Source organism: Stegostoma tigrinum, chromosome 27 (genome assembly GCF_030684315.1).
Source record: "Stegostoma tigrinum isolate sSteTig4 chromosome 27, sSteTig4.hap1, whole genome shotgun sequence".
NCBI lineage: Eukaryota > Metazoa > Chordata > Chondrichthyes > Orectolobiformes > Stegostomatidae > Stegostoma > Stegostoma tigrinum.
Genome location: NC_081380.1, coordinates 49402506 through 49418985, shown reverse-complemented (window position 1 = coordinate 49418985; position 16480 = coordinate 49402506). Strand labels below are relative to the sequence as shown.

Genomic DNA, 16480 nt, shown 5'->3' with positions numbered 1-16480 from the left:
GTGGTGACCAAAATTGAACACTGTACTCTTATTTATGGCCTCATAAAGCGGCAACATCACATCACATCCTGATTCTTGTACTCAATTCCCTGACCAGTAAAGGTAAACATGCTAAACACCACCACCACCGCCCTATTTACTTGCTTGGCCACTTTCAGAGAGCTCTGGACCTGAACTCCAAGATCCCTCTGAACATCAATGATATTCGGGGTCCTGCCATTAACTGTATGCTTCTTAACATTTGATCTCCCAAAGTACGGGACCTCACATTTGCCTGGATTAAACTCCATCTGCCATTTCTCTGCCCATAATCGCAACTTACGTGTATCCTGCTGTATCTATTGACAACGTTCTACACTATCCACAGCTCCACAAATCTTTGTATCGTCTGCAAAATTAATAACCCATCTATCTATATTTTCATCCAAGCCATTTATCTATATCACAAACAGTAGGGGTCCCAGTATGGATCCCTGCAGAACACCATTAGTCACAGACCTCCAGCCTGAAAAGTACCCTACCACCACTACCGTCTGCCTTTTTACGATCAAGCCAATTCTGAATTCACACGGCCAAGTCCCCATATATCCTACGCATCTTGATCTTCTGGATGAGCTTACCATGTAGGACCTTGTTGAAATCCTTACTAAAATCCATGTAAACAACATCCCCTGTCTATCCTCATCAATTACCTTTTTCACCACCTCAAAAAATTCAATCAAGTTAGTAAGACTTGACCTGCCCTGCACAAAGCCATGCTGACTGTCTCTAATTAGGCCATATTTTTCCAAATGTGTGTCAATCGTATCTCTGAGAATCCTCTCCAAATGCTTGCCAACCACTGGTGTGACACTCACTGGTCTGTAGTTTGCTGAATTGTCTCTATTTCCCTTCTTGAATAGAGGAAACCACGAACTACACCGGGACCTCTCCAGTGGCTAGCGAGGGTAGAAAAATCTTGGTCAGGACCCCAGCAATCTCCTCTCTTGTCTCTCTCAAAAACCTGGTGCAGATGTCTTTTGGCCCTGGGGACTTATCCACCTTAATGCTCGTCAACAGACCCAACACCACTTCTTTTGAGATCTCAAAATGTGTAAGCATATTAGCTCACTCCACACAAATCTCACTGGCTTCTATATCCTTCTCCTGAGAGAACACTGATGCAAAGTGCTCATTTAGGATCTCGCCTACATTCTCTGCCTCCAAGCACAGGTTCCTTCTTTTATCCCTGAGTGATCCTACCTTCTCCCTAGTTATCATCTTGTTTTTAATTCTACTTGCCAAGGTCATTTCATGGCCCCTTCTTGCTGTCCTAATTCCCTGCTTCAGTTCTTTCCTACTTTCTTTGTATTCCTCACAGGCCCTGTCTAATTTTAGCTTCCCAAGCCCGATATTTGTTTCTGTTTACCTTTTGACTAAAGGTTTGGTGGGGGGAGGTTTCTCTCGTTCTTCTGATCAGTCGAGGTGACTGAGCCAGATTCCCCCAGAACGTCTCAGTAACGTGTCTCAACCATCTTCTGTTGGATACTTTGATTCTGCCTTCACAAAGGACAGAAGTAATGTTCCAAAAAAAAATGTTAGCGAATACAGGGTTTAGTGAGAGGGAGGAACTTGGGGAAATCAGCATTAGTATGGACATGGTATTTATGAAATTGATAGAACTAAAGACTGATGGATCCCCAGGCCCTGATAATCTGCATCCCAGAGAATTTAAGAAAGTGGCCCCTAGAAGTAAACGATAAATTGGTAGTTGCATTTCAAGATTCTGGTGAATCTGAAACAGACCGTATGGATTGGAGGGTAGCTAATGTAATTTCACTGTTTAAAAACAGAGGCAAAAGAGAGAAATCAAAATTGATAGACAAGTTAGCTAGATAGTGGCAATGGGGAAATTACGAGAATCCATTGGATTTTATAACAGATGGCTTGGAAATCAGTATTGGGATTGGACAGAGTTAGTGTGGATTTATGAGAGGTGCCTCAGCTTGACAAATCTACTGGAATCTTTTGAAGATGTAACTGATAGATCTGATAAGGGGAAATCAGTCGATGTAGTTTACTCTGATTTAAAGAAGACTTTTGATAAGGTCCCACCTGAGAGATTAATGTATAAAATTAAAGCATGAGATTGAGGGTATTGTACTGCCATGGAAGAGAGCTGGTTGGCAGACAGGAAACAAAGGGAGGAGTTGACACTTCTTTTTCTGAGTGACAGGCAGTGACTAGTGAGGCACTGCTAGGATCAGTGCTTGGACCCCAGACAGTCACAATATATTTTAAAGAAAAATTGGGGAAATTCGGTGTAACATCTCCAAGTTTGCAGGCAGTACAAAGCTCGGTGCGAAGGCAAGCTGCGAGAAGGATCCAAAAATGCTTCAGCGTGATTTGAGTGAATGAGCAAATGCATGGTAGATAAAACATAATGTGGATAATGATGAAGTAATCCATTTAGATGGGAAAAACAGGAAGGCAGATTATTCAGTGAATAGTGATTGTTTGGGGATGTGGTAAGCGATTTGAGGGGGGGGCAGGACAGAATGAGACCTGGTATACCAGTTGTTGAAAGGATGCATGTGGGTGTAGTAGAAGGTGAAAAAGACAAGTGGGTCATTATCCCTCATACTGGGAAAATTCAAATACAGGAGGAGGAATGTTTTGCTGCACTTGGACAGGGAATTGGTAAGACCAAACCTAGAGTATTATGTGCAGTTTTGGTCTCCTTACGTGAGGAAGAATGTTCTAGCTATGGTGGGTGCATGACAAAGGTTTGCCAGACTAATTTCTGAGATGGTGGCAATGACATATGAGGAGAGCCTGAATTGGTTAGGACTATATTCACTGGAGTTTAGAAGAATAAGGAGAATTGCATAGAAACCTATTAAAGTCTGAGAGGGCTAGAAGGTAAAAGCAGGATGAATGTTCTTGATGACCGACGAGACCAGAAACGGCATTATAATTTAAGGGTATGGAGTAGGTCATTTAGGATTGAAGTGGGGCGAGGTTTCTTCAGTAGGAAGTGGTGGGCCTCTAGGATTCTTTGTCACAGAATGTAGTTGAGGACAAAATATTAATTATTTTCAAGAAGTTGTTACATATAGTTCTTAGGGCTAAGAATAGATTCTAAAGGGATCAAAGAGTATGAGGAAAAAGTGGGAGCAGGATGCTGAGTTAGTACATAGAACAGTACAGCACACTACAGGCCCTTTGGCCCTTTGCCAAACTTCTACCCTAAACCTAAGGTCTATCTAACCTCCAACCCTACCTTCTACAATCATCCATATGTCTATCTAATAACCACTTAAATGCCCCTAATGAGGCCGACTCCACTACCCTCTCTGACAATGTATTCCACGCCCTGACCACTCTGAGTAAAGAACCTACCTCTGATGTCTCCCCTATATCTACCTTCACTCACTTTAAAGCTATGCCCCCTTGTGATAGCTACCTCCACCCTACGAAAAAGTCTCTGGCTGTCCACTCTATCTATACCTCTGATCATTTTGTAGACTTCTATCAAGTCAATTTTCATGCTTTGTCATTCTGTAGAGAAAAACCCAAGCTCTCTCTACCATTCCTTGTAAGACCTTCGGTTCATTCCAAGCAAAATCCTGGTAAATCTCCTCTGCACCTTTCCAATGCTTCCACATCTTTCCTGTAATGAGGCAACCAGAACTGGACGCAGTACTCCAGATATGGCTGAACCGGGCTTTTGTACACCTGGAGCATAATTTCACGGCTCTTTAACTCAGTCCCTCTATTAATGAAAGCTAACACACCATACGTCTTTTTAAAACTCTATCCCCCTGGGTGGCAGCTTTCAGGGAGCCATGGACATGAATCGCAATATCCCACTGCTCCTCCACACTGCCAAGAATCTTTCCGTTAACTCTGTATTCTGCTTTCAAGTTTATCCTTCCAAAATGAGTCACCTCTCACTTTCAGGGTTAAACTTTATCTGCCACTTCTCAACTTAGAACAGCCCTCCGCACTGTCCACAGCTTGACCTACCTTCGTATCATCCATGAACTTACTAATCGACCCTTCCACTCCTTCATCCAAATCATTGACAAAAATCACAAATGGAAAGGACCCAGAACAGATCTTTGTGGTACACCCCTTGTAACTGAGCACCATGTTGAATATTTTCTGTCCGCTACCACACTTTGTCTTCTAAGGGTCAGCCAGTTCTGAATCCAATCTGCCACATTTCTCCCTATCCCATGCCTCCTTACCTTCTGCACAAGCCTACCATGGAGAACCTTATCAAATGCCTTACTTAAATCCACACATCACATCCACTGCTCTACCTTCATCCACGTGTTTGGTCACCTCCTCAAAGAATTCAGTAAGGCTTGTGAGGCATGATCGACCCCTCACAAATCCATGTTGACGATCATGAATCAAACTGTGCCTTTCTAAGTGATCAAAAATCCTATCTCTCAGAGCCCCTTCCAATAATTTGCCTACCCTGAAGTAAGACTAACTGGCCTGTAATTTCCAGGATTATCCCTATTTCGTTTTTTGAACAAGGGAACGACGTTTGCCTGTCTCCAGTCATCGGGCATTATACCCATGGACAATGAGGACTAAAAGATCATCACCCAAGGCACAGCAATCTCTTCCCTCGTGTCCCGTAGAATCTTTGCATAAGTCTCCTGGGCCCGATGGGATTTATCTATCTTCAAGTTCCTCGAAATTCCTAGTACATCTTCCTTACAAACATCAACCTCCTCTAGCCTACCAGCCTGTTTCACACTGTCCTCCTCTACAACTAGGTCTTTCTCAGTTGTGAATAAAGAAAAGTATTCATTCAGGACTTCTCCTATCTCTTTAGGCTCCGTGCACAAATTCTCTTTACAGTCCTTGATTAGCCCTACCCTTTCTCTCATCATTCTCTTATTCCTCATGTACGTGTAAAAAGCCTTGGAGTTTTCCTTGACCCTACCTACCAAGGTTTTCTCATGCCCCCTTATAGCTCTCATAAGCGCTTTCTTCAGTTCCTTCCTGGATAACTTGTTTCCCTCTGGAGCCTTTTCCATTCCTTGTTTCCTAAACCTTACATAAGCATCCTTCTTCCTCTAAACCAGTCGTTCGACCTCTCTTGAGAGCCAAGGCTCCCTCATTCGACCACATCTTCCCTGCCTGCTAGGGACAAACATATCGAGCACACGCACCATGCATTTGCAATCTCCACATTTCAATAGTGCTCTTCCCTGACAGCATCTGTTCCCATTTTATGTTGTCCAGTTCTTGCCTAACAGAATTTTAATTACCCTTCCCCCAATTTCAACCTTACCCTGTTCTGTGTACCTATCCTTTTCCATGACTATAGTAAAAGTAACAGATTTATGATCGCTACCGCTAAAATGCTCTCCTACCAACAGGTCTAACACTTGGCCCAGTTCATTGCCGAGCACCAAATCCAAAGTGGCCTCCTCGTGTTGGTCTATCTGCATGCTGTGTCAGGAACACTGGTCAAAATCTGCTCCAGCTAAACTATTACAACTAAAATGTTTCCAGTCAATATTTGGAAAGTTGAAGTCACCCATAACTATAACCCTGTGATTTCTGCACCTTTCCAGTATCTGCCTCCCAATCCGTTCCTCCACTTCTCTAACTTTTCGGGGGGGCCTGTTTTTTAAAACAAAACCAAAAAAGTGACTGCTCCTTTCATGTTCCGGACATCAACCCAAACTGACTCTGTAGACATATCGTTCTCAAACTGCCTTTCAGTAGCTGCTATACTAGCCCTGACTAGCAATGCCACTCCGCTGCCTCTTTTTCCGCTCTCCCTATTTCTTTTAAAGCATCTAAATCCCGGAACTTGCAACAACCATTCCTGTCCCTGATTTACCCAAGTTTCTGTAATGGCCACGACATCATAACTCCAAGTACTGACCCATGCTCTGAGTTCATCTGCCTTATTTCTGATATTTCTAACATTAAAGTATACACACCTCAAATCATCCCTGTGTCCACAATTACACTCCATCGACCGTGTTTCTTTACTAACAACCTCACTCCCTGTTCTGTCCATTGGAAAGCTGAACACCTCATCCTCTGAATTACAAATAGACAATAGGTGCCGGAGTAGGCCATCCGGCCCTTCGAGCCAGCACCACCATTCATTATGATCATGGCCGATCATCCACAATCAGTATCCTGTTCCTGCTTTATTCCCATAACCCTTGATTCTGCGATCTTGAAGAGCTCTGTCCATCTCTTTCTTGAAAGTATCCAGAGACTTGGCCTCCACTGCCTTCTGGGGCAGAGCATTCCATATATCCACCACTCTCCTCTGGGTGAAGAAGTTTTTCCTCAGCTCTGTTCTAAATGGCCTACCCCTTATTTTTAAACTGTATCCTCTGATTCTGGACTCGCCCATCAGCAGAAACATGCTTCCTGCCTCCAGAGCGTCCAATCCTTTAATTATTTATACGTCTCAATCAGATCCCCCCTCATCCTTCTAAACTCAAGTGTATACAAGCCCAGTCGCCCCAATCTTTCAACATATAATAGTCTCACCATTCTGGGAATTGACCTCGTGAACCTACACTGCACTCCCTCAATAGCAAGAGCGTCTGTCCTCAAATTTGGAGACCAAAACTGCGCACAATACTCCAGGTGCGGTCTCACCAGGGCTCTGTACGGCTGCAGAAGGACCTCTTTGCTCCTATACTCAATTCCTCTTGCTATGAAGTCCAGCATTCGTTAGTTTCTGCAGTGCATCCTTTATTTAGATGGTATGTTCTGCTGCCACATTGGCCAGTGACCATAGCGTGAATATGAGAGGTACAGGATAGTCCTTCTGTCACGTGGCGGTTTTGTCTCGGATAGTGTTGAGATTTTTTGAGTGTGTTGGAGATGCGTTCATCTGGACAAGTGGGGAGTGTTCCATCACACTCCTGACTTAATCTTTCTAGGTGATGAGATCTGTAACCGCAGAAGTAAAATTTGCTTTTAAGTGTCAGAAAGCAAAACGAAGATCATTATCAATGTTCCCTCGATTTTTCATTGTGTCCTATGTGCAGATTTCATTATGTGCAGTGTTATGCAGGTAATGTGCCATTTGTACCACCAATCAAAATTTAAAAGAAATGTATAATATAGTTTTAGAAGGGTATAGAAGATGAAGCAATCAGTGTAGCCATTGATGTAGTAGTATATTGGTTCAAAAATTTCCAGGTTTCAATTTTAAATCTACTGTGGGTGATGTTTGAACTTCAGAACACCTTGTTTTAAACTTAGTACCATACACCAGAAAGGCATTGGTTAGTTAATGACCTGTGTCTTAAAAATGTCAAATGTCAGTAGGATCAAGCTTCTTTTGTTCCACAAAATGAGCTGCAGCAGAATAATTGGATCACTGATATTAACTGGACCAAATTCCCGTAAATCTCAATATTTTCACAAGTCTTAAAAAAAACTAAGTTTTAATAACTTGGTAATGCTTTCTCCTTGCCACCTGCTCAAGGAAGTGCTACACCTGACCCCACACCACCTCACTCACCCTCATCCCAGGCCCCAAGAAGACTTTCCACATCAAGCAGATGTTCACCTGCACATCTGCTAACGTGGTATACTGCATCTGTTGTACCCGTTGTGGCCTCCTCTACATTGGGGAAACCAAGCGGAGGCTTGGGAACCGCTTTGCAGAACACCTCCGCTTGGTTTGAAATAAACAACTGCACCTCCCAGTCACAAATCATTTCAAATCCCTCTCCCATTCCTTAGATGACATGTCCATTCTGGGCCTCCTGCAGTGCCACAACGATGCCTCCCAAAGATTGCAGGAACAGCAACTCATATTCCGCTTGGGAACCCTGCAGCTCAATGGTATCAATGTAGATTTCACAGGCTTCAAATTCTCCCCTCCCCCCACTGCATCCCAAAACCAGCCCAGCTCGTCCCCACCTGCCTAACCTGTTCTTCCTCTCACTTATCTCCTCCTCCCACCTCAAGCTGCACCTCCATTTCCTTCCTCCTAACCTCATCCCGCCCCCTCGACCTGTCCGTCCTCCCTGAACTGACCTCTCGCCTCCCTAACTCCCCACCTACACTCACATCTACTGGCTCCATCCCTGTCTGTCTCCTGTCCACCTACTTTCTCCTCTATCTATCTTCGATCCGCCTCACCCCCTCTCCCTATTTATTTCAGAACCCTCTCCCACCCTTTTCTGATGAAGGGTCTAGGCCTGAAACTTCAGCTTTTGTGCTCCTAAGATGCTGCTTGGCCTGCTGTGTTCATCCAGCTCTACACTTTGTTATCTCGGATTCTCCAGCATCTATAGTTCCCATTATCTCTGCCTTTTCCTTCCACTAGCTGACCCTGCTACCTCATTTGCTCAGTCCAACTTCCCACCAATTGCACCTCCCTCTCACAACATTCCTGTCTATCGCAGCCATACTGCTGCTTCACAAGGTAACAGAACCAGGGCCGGAAAAGTGTTGAAATTGAAATCATTCCTATGAATGCCCTGGGTCAGAGCTGAAATCTTCAGGAGGGTTTCCTCTTGCTATTTGTTTCAGGACCCAGCAGATGTGCATTAGTCAGGCACAGTAAGTTTTTGCTGTTGATTTCACCTAACCACGTTTGGCTCTTATCCCCTAAAGTCATTTGTGGTGCAATCCACCTTTGCAACTGGTACTTTATAATAGCCATCATATAACCATTTGGATGCATGCGTCCAAAATAGTTGGACGAAACAGCAGCTTAGAGGGGACACTGCATCTGCACATAATCATGAATTGAATCCAGTGCAGTTGACTCCTTTTCCATTTGCAGTGACAATGAAGCACGTGCACCAGGCTTTTCCTTTGTTCACCAGAATGTTGTCGTCTGCGTAGGTGAGGTGCTGGCCAAGGCCACCTAACAATTAATGATGCAAGAGGAAGTTTCTGAGGGTCTCGGCCTGAATGGTCAGCCTTCCTGCTCCTCTGATGCTGTTTGGCCTGCTGTGTTCATCCAGCTCCACACCTTATCATAGTGAATGATATAAGCCCAGTTAATGCAACTGTTTAATTAAAAAATATCAGTCATTATCTTGATGGATACTGGATAGAATTTAATTTGAAGTATGAAAGAAATGCAAGGAATGCGTACGCGCAGTGGAAATATACTTACGGCAGTGGATGGCAAAGAGACCTATGGATTAAGGTACATAATTCTCATGAGTAAGAGAGTAGATAACTAAAACCTTACAAAAGAGTTGGTAGTTTTTGTTTGGATGTTATAAGTGGAATACGCAGTACCCTGGTAAAGGCAAATTCTTTAACCCAACAACTTAGTCTATAGTGTATTAATCAAGAGCCTCATTGCAAGAAGCAGATGCAGTGATGATTCACTGGGATAATTGAATTTTATTGGGACAAGGTACAGGGGCTAATTCTAGTAGAACAATAAGGGTTATAGAATAGCTAATAGATTTTTTTAAAATGAAATTGAAATGTCCTGGCTGGGTAGTGATTAGAAGGCCAGTTTATTTCTTCTTGAAGTGTTGGGCAACCAGAAGATTGAAGAAAAGTTTTTTTTAATAAATTTCTTGTCACTGTTATTGGAACAGGGAATCAGTAATATTCCATTTTTTTTAGGAAAGATGTGAATATTTGAAAGAAAGACATACAAGGATTGGATGATGGTTTTGAGGAAACAAAAACGTCATAAAATTAGATTGATAAAGGTCTGGTGATGGAACGATCAGAGGAAAGGTCTTTGATGCTGTAAACCTTTGGCATAACCAGTAGTTTTACTTGCTTTTGTGCTTTTGAGTTCAACTTCAAGTTAAATTAGTTTTTACACCCCAGCTTACAGTCCTGTAACAAATGCACAATGCTGGTGAAACTCAGCATGTCTGACAGCATCTGTGGAGTTAATATTGCAAGTCCTCTATGAATTCTCCAGAACTTCGGTTTTCAGATTTGTAGCATTTGCAACATTTGCCTTTAGTCAGTTCTATGTTGAGGCTTAACATGTTGGGAAGCTCATTCTGCATCTTTCTCATTATTTGGAAATTGCTGCATATGAAGCTTGTCTCTTTGTTTCTTTGATTGGAGGTACAGAGCCTCCTTCCTTCATGTGTTTTTTTTCTTTAATTTCTCTACTGTCTGTTTTCAAAGACATTTATGGGATTCTTTCTTCAAAGGTTTGTGTGCATTTGGATCTGTTAAATGACTAGTCTACTGTATGAAATCAAGTTTTTTTTTAAAATCATTTTCAAGTTGTTTTATCCCATTAATCAGTTTCATGATTTGTATCTGTGTTAATGTTGAATTTGGCAACACTTTCACTTCGGCAATTGATTCTGTATGGCTCCAATTTACTCTGGCTGCTACTCTGGTCATGAAAAAGTAGTGCTTGAAAGCAGATTTGTGCCACCTTCACAATGAGCAGCACTATTTCACCTAACTGTTCGAGCAAGGTTAGAATTCAAGCTAACTGTGATGATGGGTGGGCAGGTTATAGCAGTTGAGGTGCTGAATAAGTATTTAAAGAATGGAATTTTATTGATGTGTTCTTATTGTTACTTGTATCATCTCCTGGGATGCTGTACGGTTTGGGTTGTGATTAATATCAAACTCTGTAGCACTGATTTGTTTACCAAAAGACTAATGTTTTGATCAATGCAGTTGTAATTTTGAGAAAATGGAAGCTGTGCAGAATTTGAGCTGTGAAAGTTTATTCAAAGCTAACTGGTTCTATCTAATGTGATGGGGAGGCAGTGACCTACTGGTATTATCACTGCTTGGATCTCTGGATTAACAGTCCAGTGTTCTCGGGACCTGCTGCGGCAGATGGTAGAATTTGAATTCAATAAATGTCTGGAATTAAGAGTCTGATGATGACCATGAATCCATTGTCAATTGGTGGAAAAACCCATCTGGTTCACTAATGTCCTTTAGGGAAGGAAACTGCCATCCTTGGCTGGCTTGCCCTACATGTAACTGCAGATCCACAGCAATGTGATTGACTCACAACTGCCCTCTGGACAATAAATATTGGCTCCACCCTCATCCCATGAATGAATTTTTTAAAAAGTCCTAAGCCTTTTGTAGCAATTTTGTTGTGCCTGCTATTACAAATCACTGATCAAGCCAATACAGCTTATTTTCAAACATGATTGTGGTCAAAATATTTAAAACTGTCAATTTGCTGCTTCCCTGTTAGCTCTCCAGGCAAGTAAGAGAATTCCTTTTTCTCTACCTGTGTTTATGTAAAATTGTGTTGACTGTTTCTCTGACCTCCCATTCTTAATTTACCATGTTTTTGAGTCTCTTGCTATTGGGTGTTTCTCAGATGATTTGTGTAACTGCAAAGTCCAGGACACGGAAGTTGGAGTTTACATTGTTGGAGTGGAAGGCTGAACTTAGCGTGTGACTTATTTGCTGTAACACCCTGTTTAAATCACAATTGTCTTTGTTTGTGCCACTTCAGGGAAACTATCAAAGAAAAGGATAAACCAGATACTGCAGGAGAGGAACCTGAAGAAAAGGAACAGTCTGCTCCACGAGGGCGGAAAACTGCAAACAGTCAGGGGAGGCGGAAAGGCAGGATCTTGCGATCCATGGCAAAAGAAGCCATCAGTGAAGAGCCGCCCAATCCACCTCCTCCACCTGAACTTGGTGAGTATACCTGCCCACAATGAAATGTTTTCTAACCAGTGAAATAGCAGCTGCAGAATAGAAAATTACAAGTTCTATGCTTCTCTCCTACTGTTATACTAAATGTTTCACAATCTTTGACTGAAATAAAAGGTCTGAACTAAAAGTACAAAACATCCAGTAAGTTGTTGCAAGAAAGCATGTGATCTAATTATGAAGCACTTTACTTCTCCTTGAGCAGGGATGTAATGTTAGCCATTTTTCAGCCCTCTGAGACCTTCCCTGTCTTTTTTCAGTGATTCCTGAAAGATCACTACCAATGCAGCTACAATCATCTTGTCAGTTATCTCCTTAAGTCTGGAAAACCTCTGCTGCACTCCTTTTATACCAAGAACGTCCTTCCTCAGATAGAGAGACCAAGACTGCAAAATATTTGTTGTAATGCCCAGTTTAAATCACAAGACCTTGTATGATTGCAACAAGACTTCTCAGCTCCAGTACTCAAATTCACTTGCTGTGTAGGCCAACATAGCATTTGCCACCTTTTTCGCATTTTGCACCTGCATCCTTGCATTCAGGACAGGTGTACTAGTAACCTAAGTCTCACTGCACATCCCTTTTCTCCCAATTTATAGCCATTATGTAATTATCTACCTCCCTGTTTGTGCTCCCAAGGTAGATAACCCCATGTTTAACCATATTACTGCATTAGTCATGCATTTTCCCATTCGCTGTTTGCCAAATTACACTGAAACATTTCTGCACCACCTTGCAGTTCCCCTCCCACCCAATTTTATTTTATCTGCATATTTGGCAAACTGCATAGCTCCCTAATCCAAATCATGAATATGTATTGTGAATAGTTCAGTTCCACATGCTGGTCCCTGCAGTAACTCTGCTAATCACAGCCTGCCATTCACAAAAAAAAACTTATTTCAACTTTCTATTTTCTTTCTGCAAACCAGTTAGTTATCCATCTCAATATGCTACCCCCATTCCTGTGCTCTTTAATTTTATGCTGTAGTTTTTTATGTGAGAGTTTGACGAAAGCCTTCTGAAAGACCAAGTAACCCATATTGCTTGCCTTTGTCAACTTATTTGTCACATCATTTGAAGAAGTCCACTAGTTTTGTCAAGCATGATTTTCCTTTCATAAATCTGACGCTATCCAATCCTGCCACTGTTTTCCAAGTGGTCAACTGTTCACTTTTTTTATAATGGACTCTGGTGATTTCCACAATACGTTAAAAGTCTGACTGTTCTATATTCTCCGGTTTTCTCCGAACCCTCCTTTTTAAATAGAGGGGTTACATTAGCTACCCTCTAATCTATAGAATCTTGGAAATGTTTGTAGGGCTATTTCCTGAAGTACTCTGGGCTGTAGGTTATCAGGGGTTGGGGGTTATCGGCTTTCAACTAAATTTACTGTTTTTAATTTACTAACTTCCCCAACACCATTTCCCACCAAATGCACCTCAACCGCTCGAGCAAATGCTCACCATAAGACTTCTGTCCCAGCCCTGCCCAGGTTATACCAGTCTAACCTGCCCCAGAACCACTCCCAAGGATCTGAAATCTACCACCCCATCGCACTGTCTCTTCAGTTGCATGTTCACTTGACATATCCTGCTATTTCTACTCGGACTGGCACGCGGCACTGGTAGTCATCTTAAAGATCTCAAGGGTAGGAATCTTCTTTTCAACTTATTTCCTAACTCCCTATGTTCTGCTTTTAGATTTTTAAAAAAAGGTCCTATTTGCTTGTACTATGACTACGGGCTGTTTGCCCTCACCCTCCAGAATGTCCTGTAGCTCCTCCTGAGACTTCCCTGACCTGATACCAGGGAGGCAACATATAATGTCTTCATTTGTGGCCACAGAAATGGCTGTCTATTCCTCTTAAAATTGAAATCTCCATAACTATTGCATTCCCAGTCTTTTTTACTCATGCCTTGTACAGCAGAGCCGACTGCATTGCAATGAATTTGGTTGTTGCTGCTTTCTCTTGAGAGACTATTCCCATAAGAGTATCCAAAGCTGTATGTCTGTTTTGTAAGGGAATAGCCAAAGGAGACCCCTGCACTGCCTGTATAGTCCTTTAGCTCTACCTGGTGGTGATCACCCATTCATTTCCTATCTGTGGATTCTTAGCCTACAGTGTAACCAACTCTCTTATACATGCTATCTTTGACACTCCCCACCATGCGGATGCTTAACAGTGTGCAAGAGCCGCAGCTGAAGGCATTTCTTGCACACACGCTGGCCCCAGGCACTGGAAATGTTCATGGTTTCCCACATAAAGCAGGAAAAACACAGTTTTCAGTTTTGAGGTCTCCTACCATGACTTGAGCCTTCTAAATGAAACCTTCTGGAAGATACTTAAGTCAATTACTCAAGGGCCTTAATCCCTAGTCCTTAGTAGTACAGAAAATGTTGCTAAACTATAACTCCACAGAAAAAAAACAGAAAGCACTTCTGCCCTGAAATCATCATAAAATCCCTACAATGCAAAAGCACACCATTTGACATTTGACCCGTTCCCCTGTGACAGTGACCTCCCAAAAGCATCCCACCCAGACCCACCCCTACTCAATCCCTGCATTTCCCTCGCTGGACACTACAAGTAATTTAGCATAGCCATCCACCTAACTGGAGGAAACCCACGCAGACTCGGGGAGAATGTGCAAATTCCACACAGCCAGTTGTCCGAGGCTGGAATCAAACCCAGGTCCCTGGCACTGTCAGGCAGCAGTGCTAATCACTGAGCCCCGTGTTGCCCCTTAAAGTTGTTTCTCCATGTAAAGGTAACGCTACTACAGAGCTGCTGTACAATTAGACAGAGACAACTGGTGTGTTTTAGCCTAAGGGCCACTGTGCTACAGGTGAGGGGTGAGGTTCAGAAGGAGAGCCCTTCACAGTAACCGTAGCCAGTATGGGAATTGAACCTATGCTGTTGTTGTTATTTTACATTGTAAATGAAAGGGGCCAGCCAGTTGAGCTAGCTGACACCCCTCTTGCTTTTTTTTAAATCTATCAAGAGTGTCTGCTGTTGTAGTTTTCTCTTTCCAAGCCTCTACTGTAAAAAAAAACTGATATCAAGTGTCTGTTCACTAATCCTGCATGTGTCCTGTCTTGTTTGTTTCTTAAATACCTTCCCATTTTATTTTGAATTCTTTTGCTCATTATGAGGATATTGGATTTTATCATTGTCTCTTATAGTCAGTATTTTCAATGTTTCTTTTTGCTAAATTGTCCTTTTAACCTCTTTGCAAAGATCCCCACAGAATGTACTTTCTGTCACCCATCACTGCAAGTATTAAATGCACCTTTACCGATTTGCATGGCTTTTAAAGAAAAGTATTTAACAGTTGAGGTTGATACTTCTGCTTACAATACTGCCCTCCCTCCTCAACGTTTGTATGTAACACTGTTTTTGACAAAGTATTTGACAATGTACTGATAAAGACATTTGCTTCTTCCACTGGTGGCATACATAACATGCCCTGGGCTTCCGTTGCTCATATAATGAACACTCATAAGCACACTCCACCTTCTGACAACAGTCTCTGACATTAAGTGTGCCCATTGTGCTCCAAATTCCTGGAAATAGACATCCGTTCTGACTATGTCTTAAGGTTGATACTTGGTCCACTGCTTTTCTTGCTATGTAGTAACAACGTAGATTGAGCATAGTTTCAAAATTTGCACATGATACATAACCAAGAAATATAATGAATTCTGTGTAATAAATAATCAACTTCAAGAGAATATTGGTAGGGCAGACAAATGGCAGATGAAAGTTCATGCAATGATGCACTTTGGTAGAAAGAACAAAGAAGTAATACAAATAAAGGGTACAACTCTAAAGAGGGTGCAGAGGCAGAAACAACATGGGATGTTTATACACGAATTGTTGAAATTGCAGAGCAGTGTAAGAAAATGATTTTAAAAAAATATAAACTCTAGGACAACAAAGTGTTGAGCTGGATGAACTCAGCAGGTCAGGCAGCATCTTAGGAGCACAAAAGCTGATGCTGCCTGACCTGCTGCGTTCATCCAGCTCAACACTTCATTATCTCGGATTCTCCAGTATCTGCAGTTCCCAGTGTCTCTGATATAAACTCTAGGACTTTATTTATAAAGACACAAAGTACTAATGTAAGGCAGTTTTGATAAGCATGGTTGATAAAACTCTGGAGATCCCAGTGGGTCAGGCAGTTCTGAAGAAGAGTCATCTAGACTCAACGTTCATTTGCTTTCTCTCCATGGATGCTGTCTGACCCACTGTGAGCTCCAGCATTTCTTGTTTTCCATGCAGATTTCAGCAACTGTAGTAATTTCGTCCTTCATAAAACACTGACTTAGCATCCTTTGAACTGGAGTCCATTTCTCAGCACCACACTTCATGGAAGATTGAAGATAATTGAGATGATCTTCAAAAAAAACTGAGGATAGACCTGTGGTTGAGGGCTAGAACATAGAACAATGCAGCGCAGCACAGGCCCTTCGGCCCGCGATGTTGCGCCAACCTGTGAACTAATCTAAGCCCTTCTTCCTACACTATCCCATCATTATCCATATGCTTATCAAGGACTGTTTAAATGCCCCTAATGTGGCTGAGTTAACTACATTGGCAGGCAAGACGTTCCATGCCCTTACCACACTCTGAGTAAAGAACCTGTCTCTGACATCTATCTTAAATCTATCACCCCTCAATTTGTAGCTATGCCCCCTTGTACAAGCTGAAGCCATCATCCTCGGAAAAAGACTCTCACTGTCCACCCTATGTAATCCTCTGATCATCTTGTAAATCCTCTGATCATCTTGTAACCTTGTGCTTAAATTGTAGAAGTTGTGGTTGTTCTTCTTTTAGAAGATTTAA

The 16480-nt window shown here is 42.2% G+C and overlaps 1 protein-coding gene across 12 annotated transcripts in view; it reads left to right on the top strand.

The window, feature by feature from the left end:
• ncor1 (nuclear receptor corepressor 1) overlaps positions 1-16480 on the top strand; it is a 382757-nt gene that overhangs the window by 200312 nt on the left and 165965 nt on the right. For all 12 annotated transcript variants that reach the window (XM_048557338.2, XM_048557340.2, XM_048557334.2 and 9 more), the window contains one exon: positions 11432-11619. In XM_048557338.2, coding sequence (XP_048413295.1) covers positions 11432-11619 — 188 coding nt within the window. The remainder of the gene's footprint in view (positions 1-11431; positions 11620-16480) is intronic.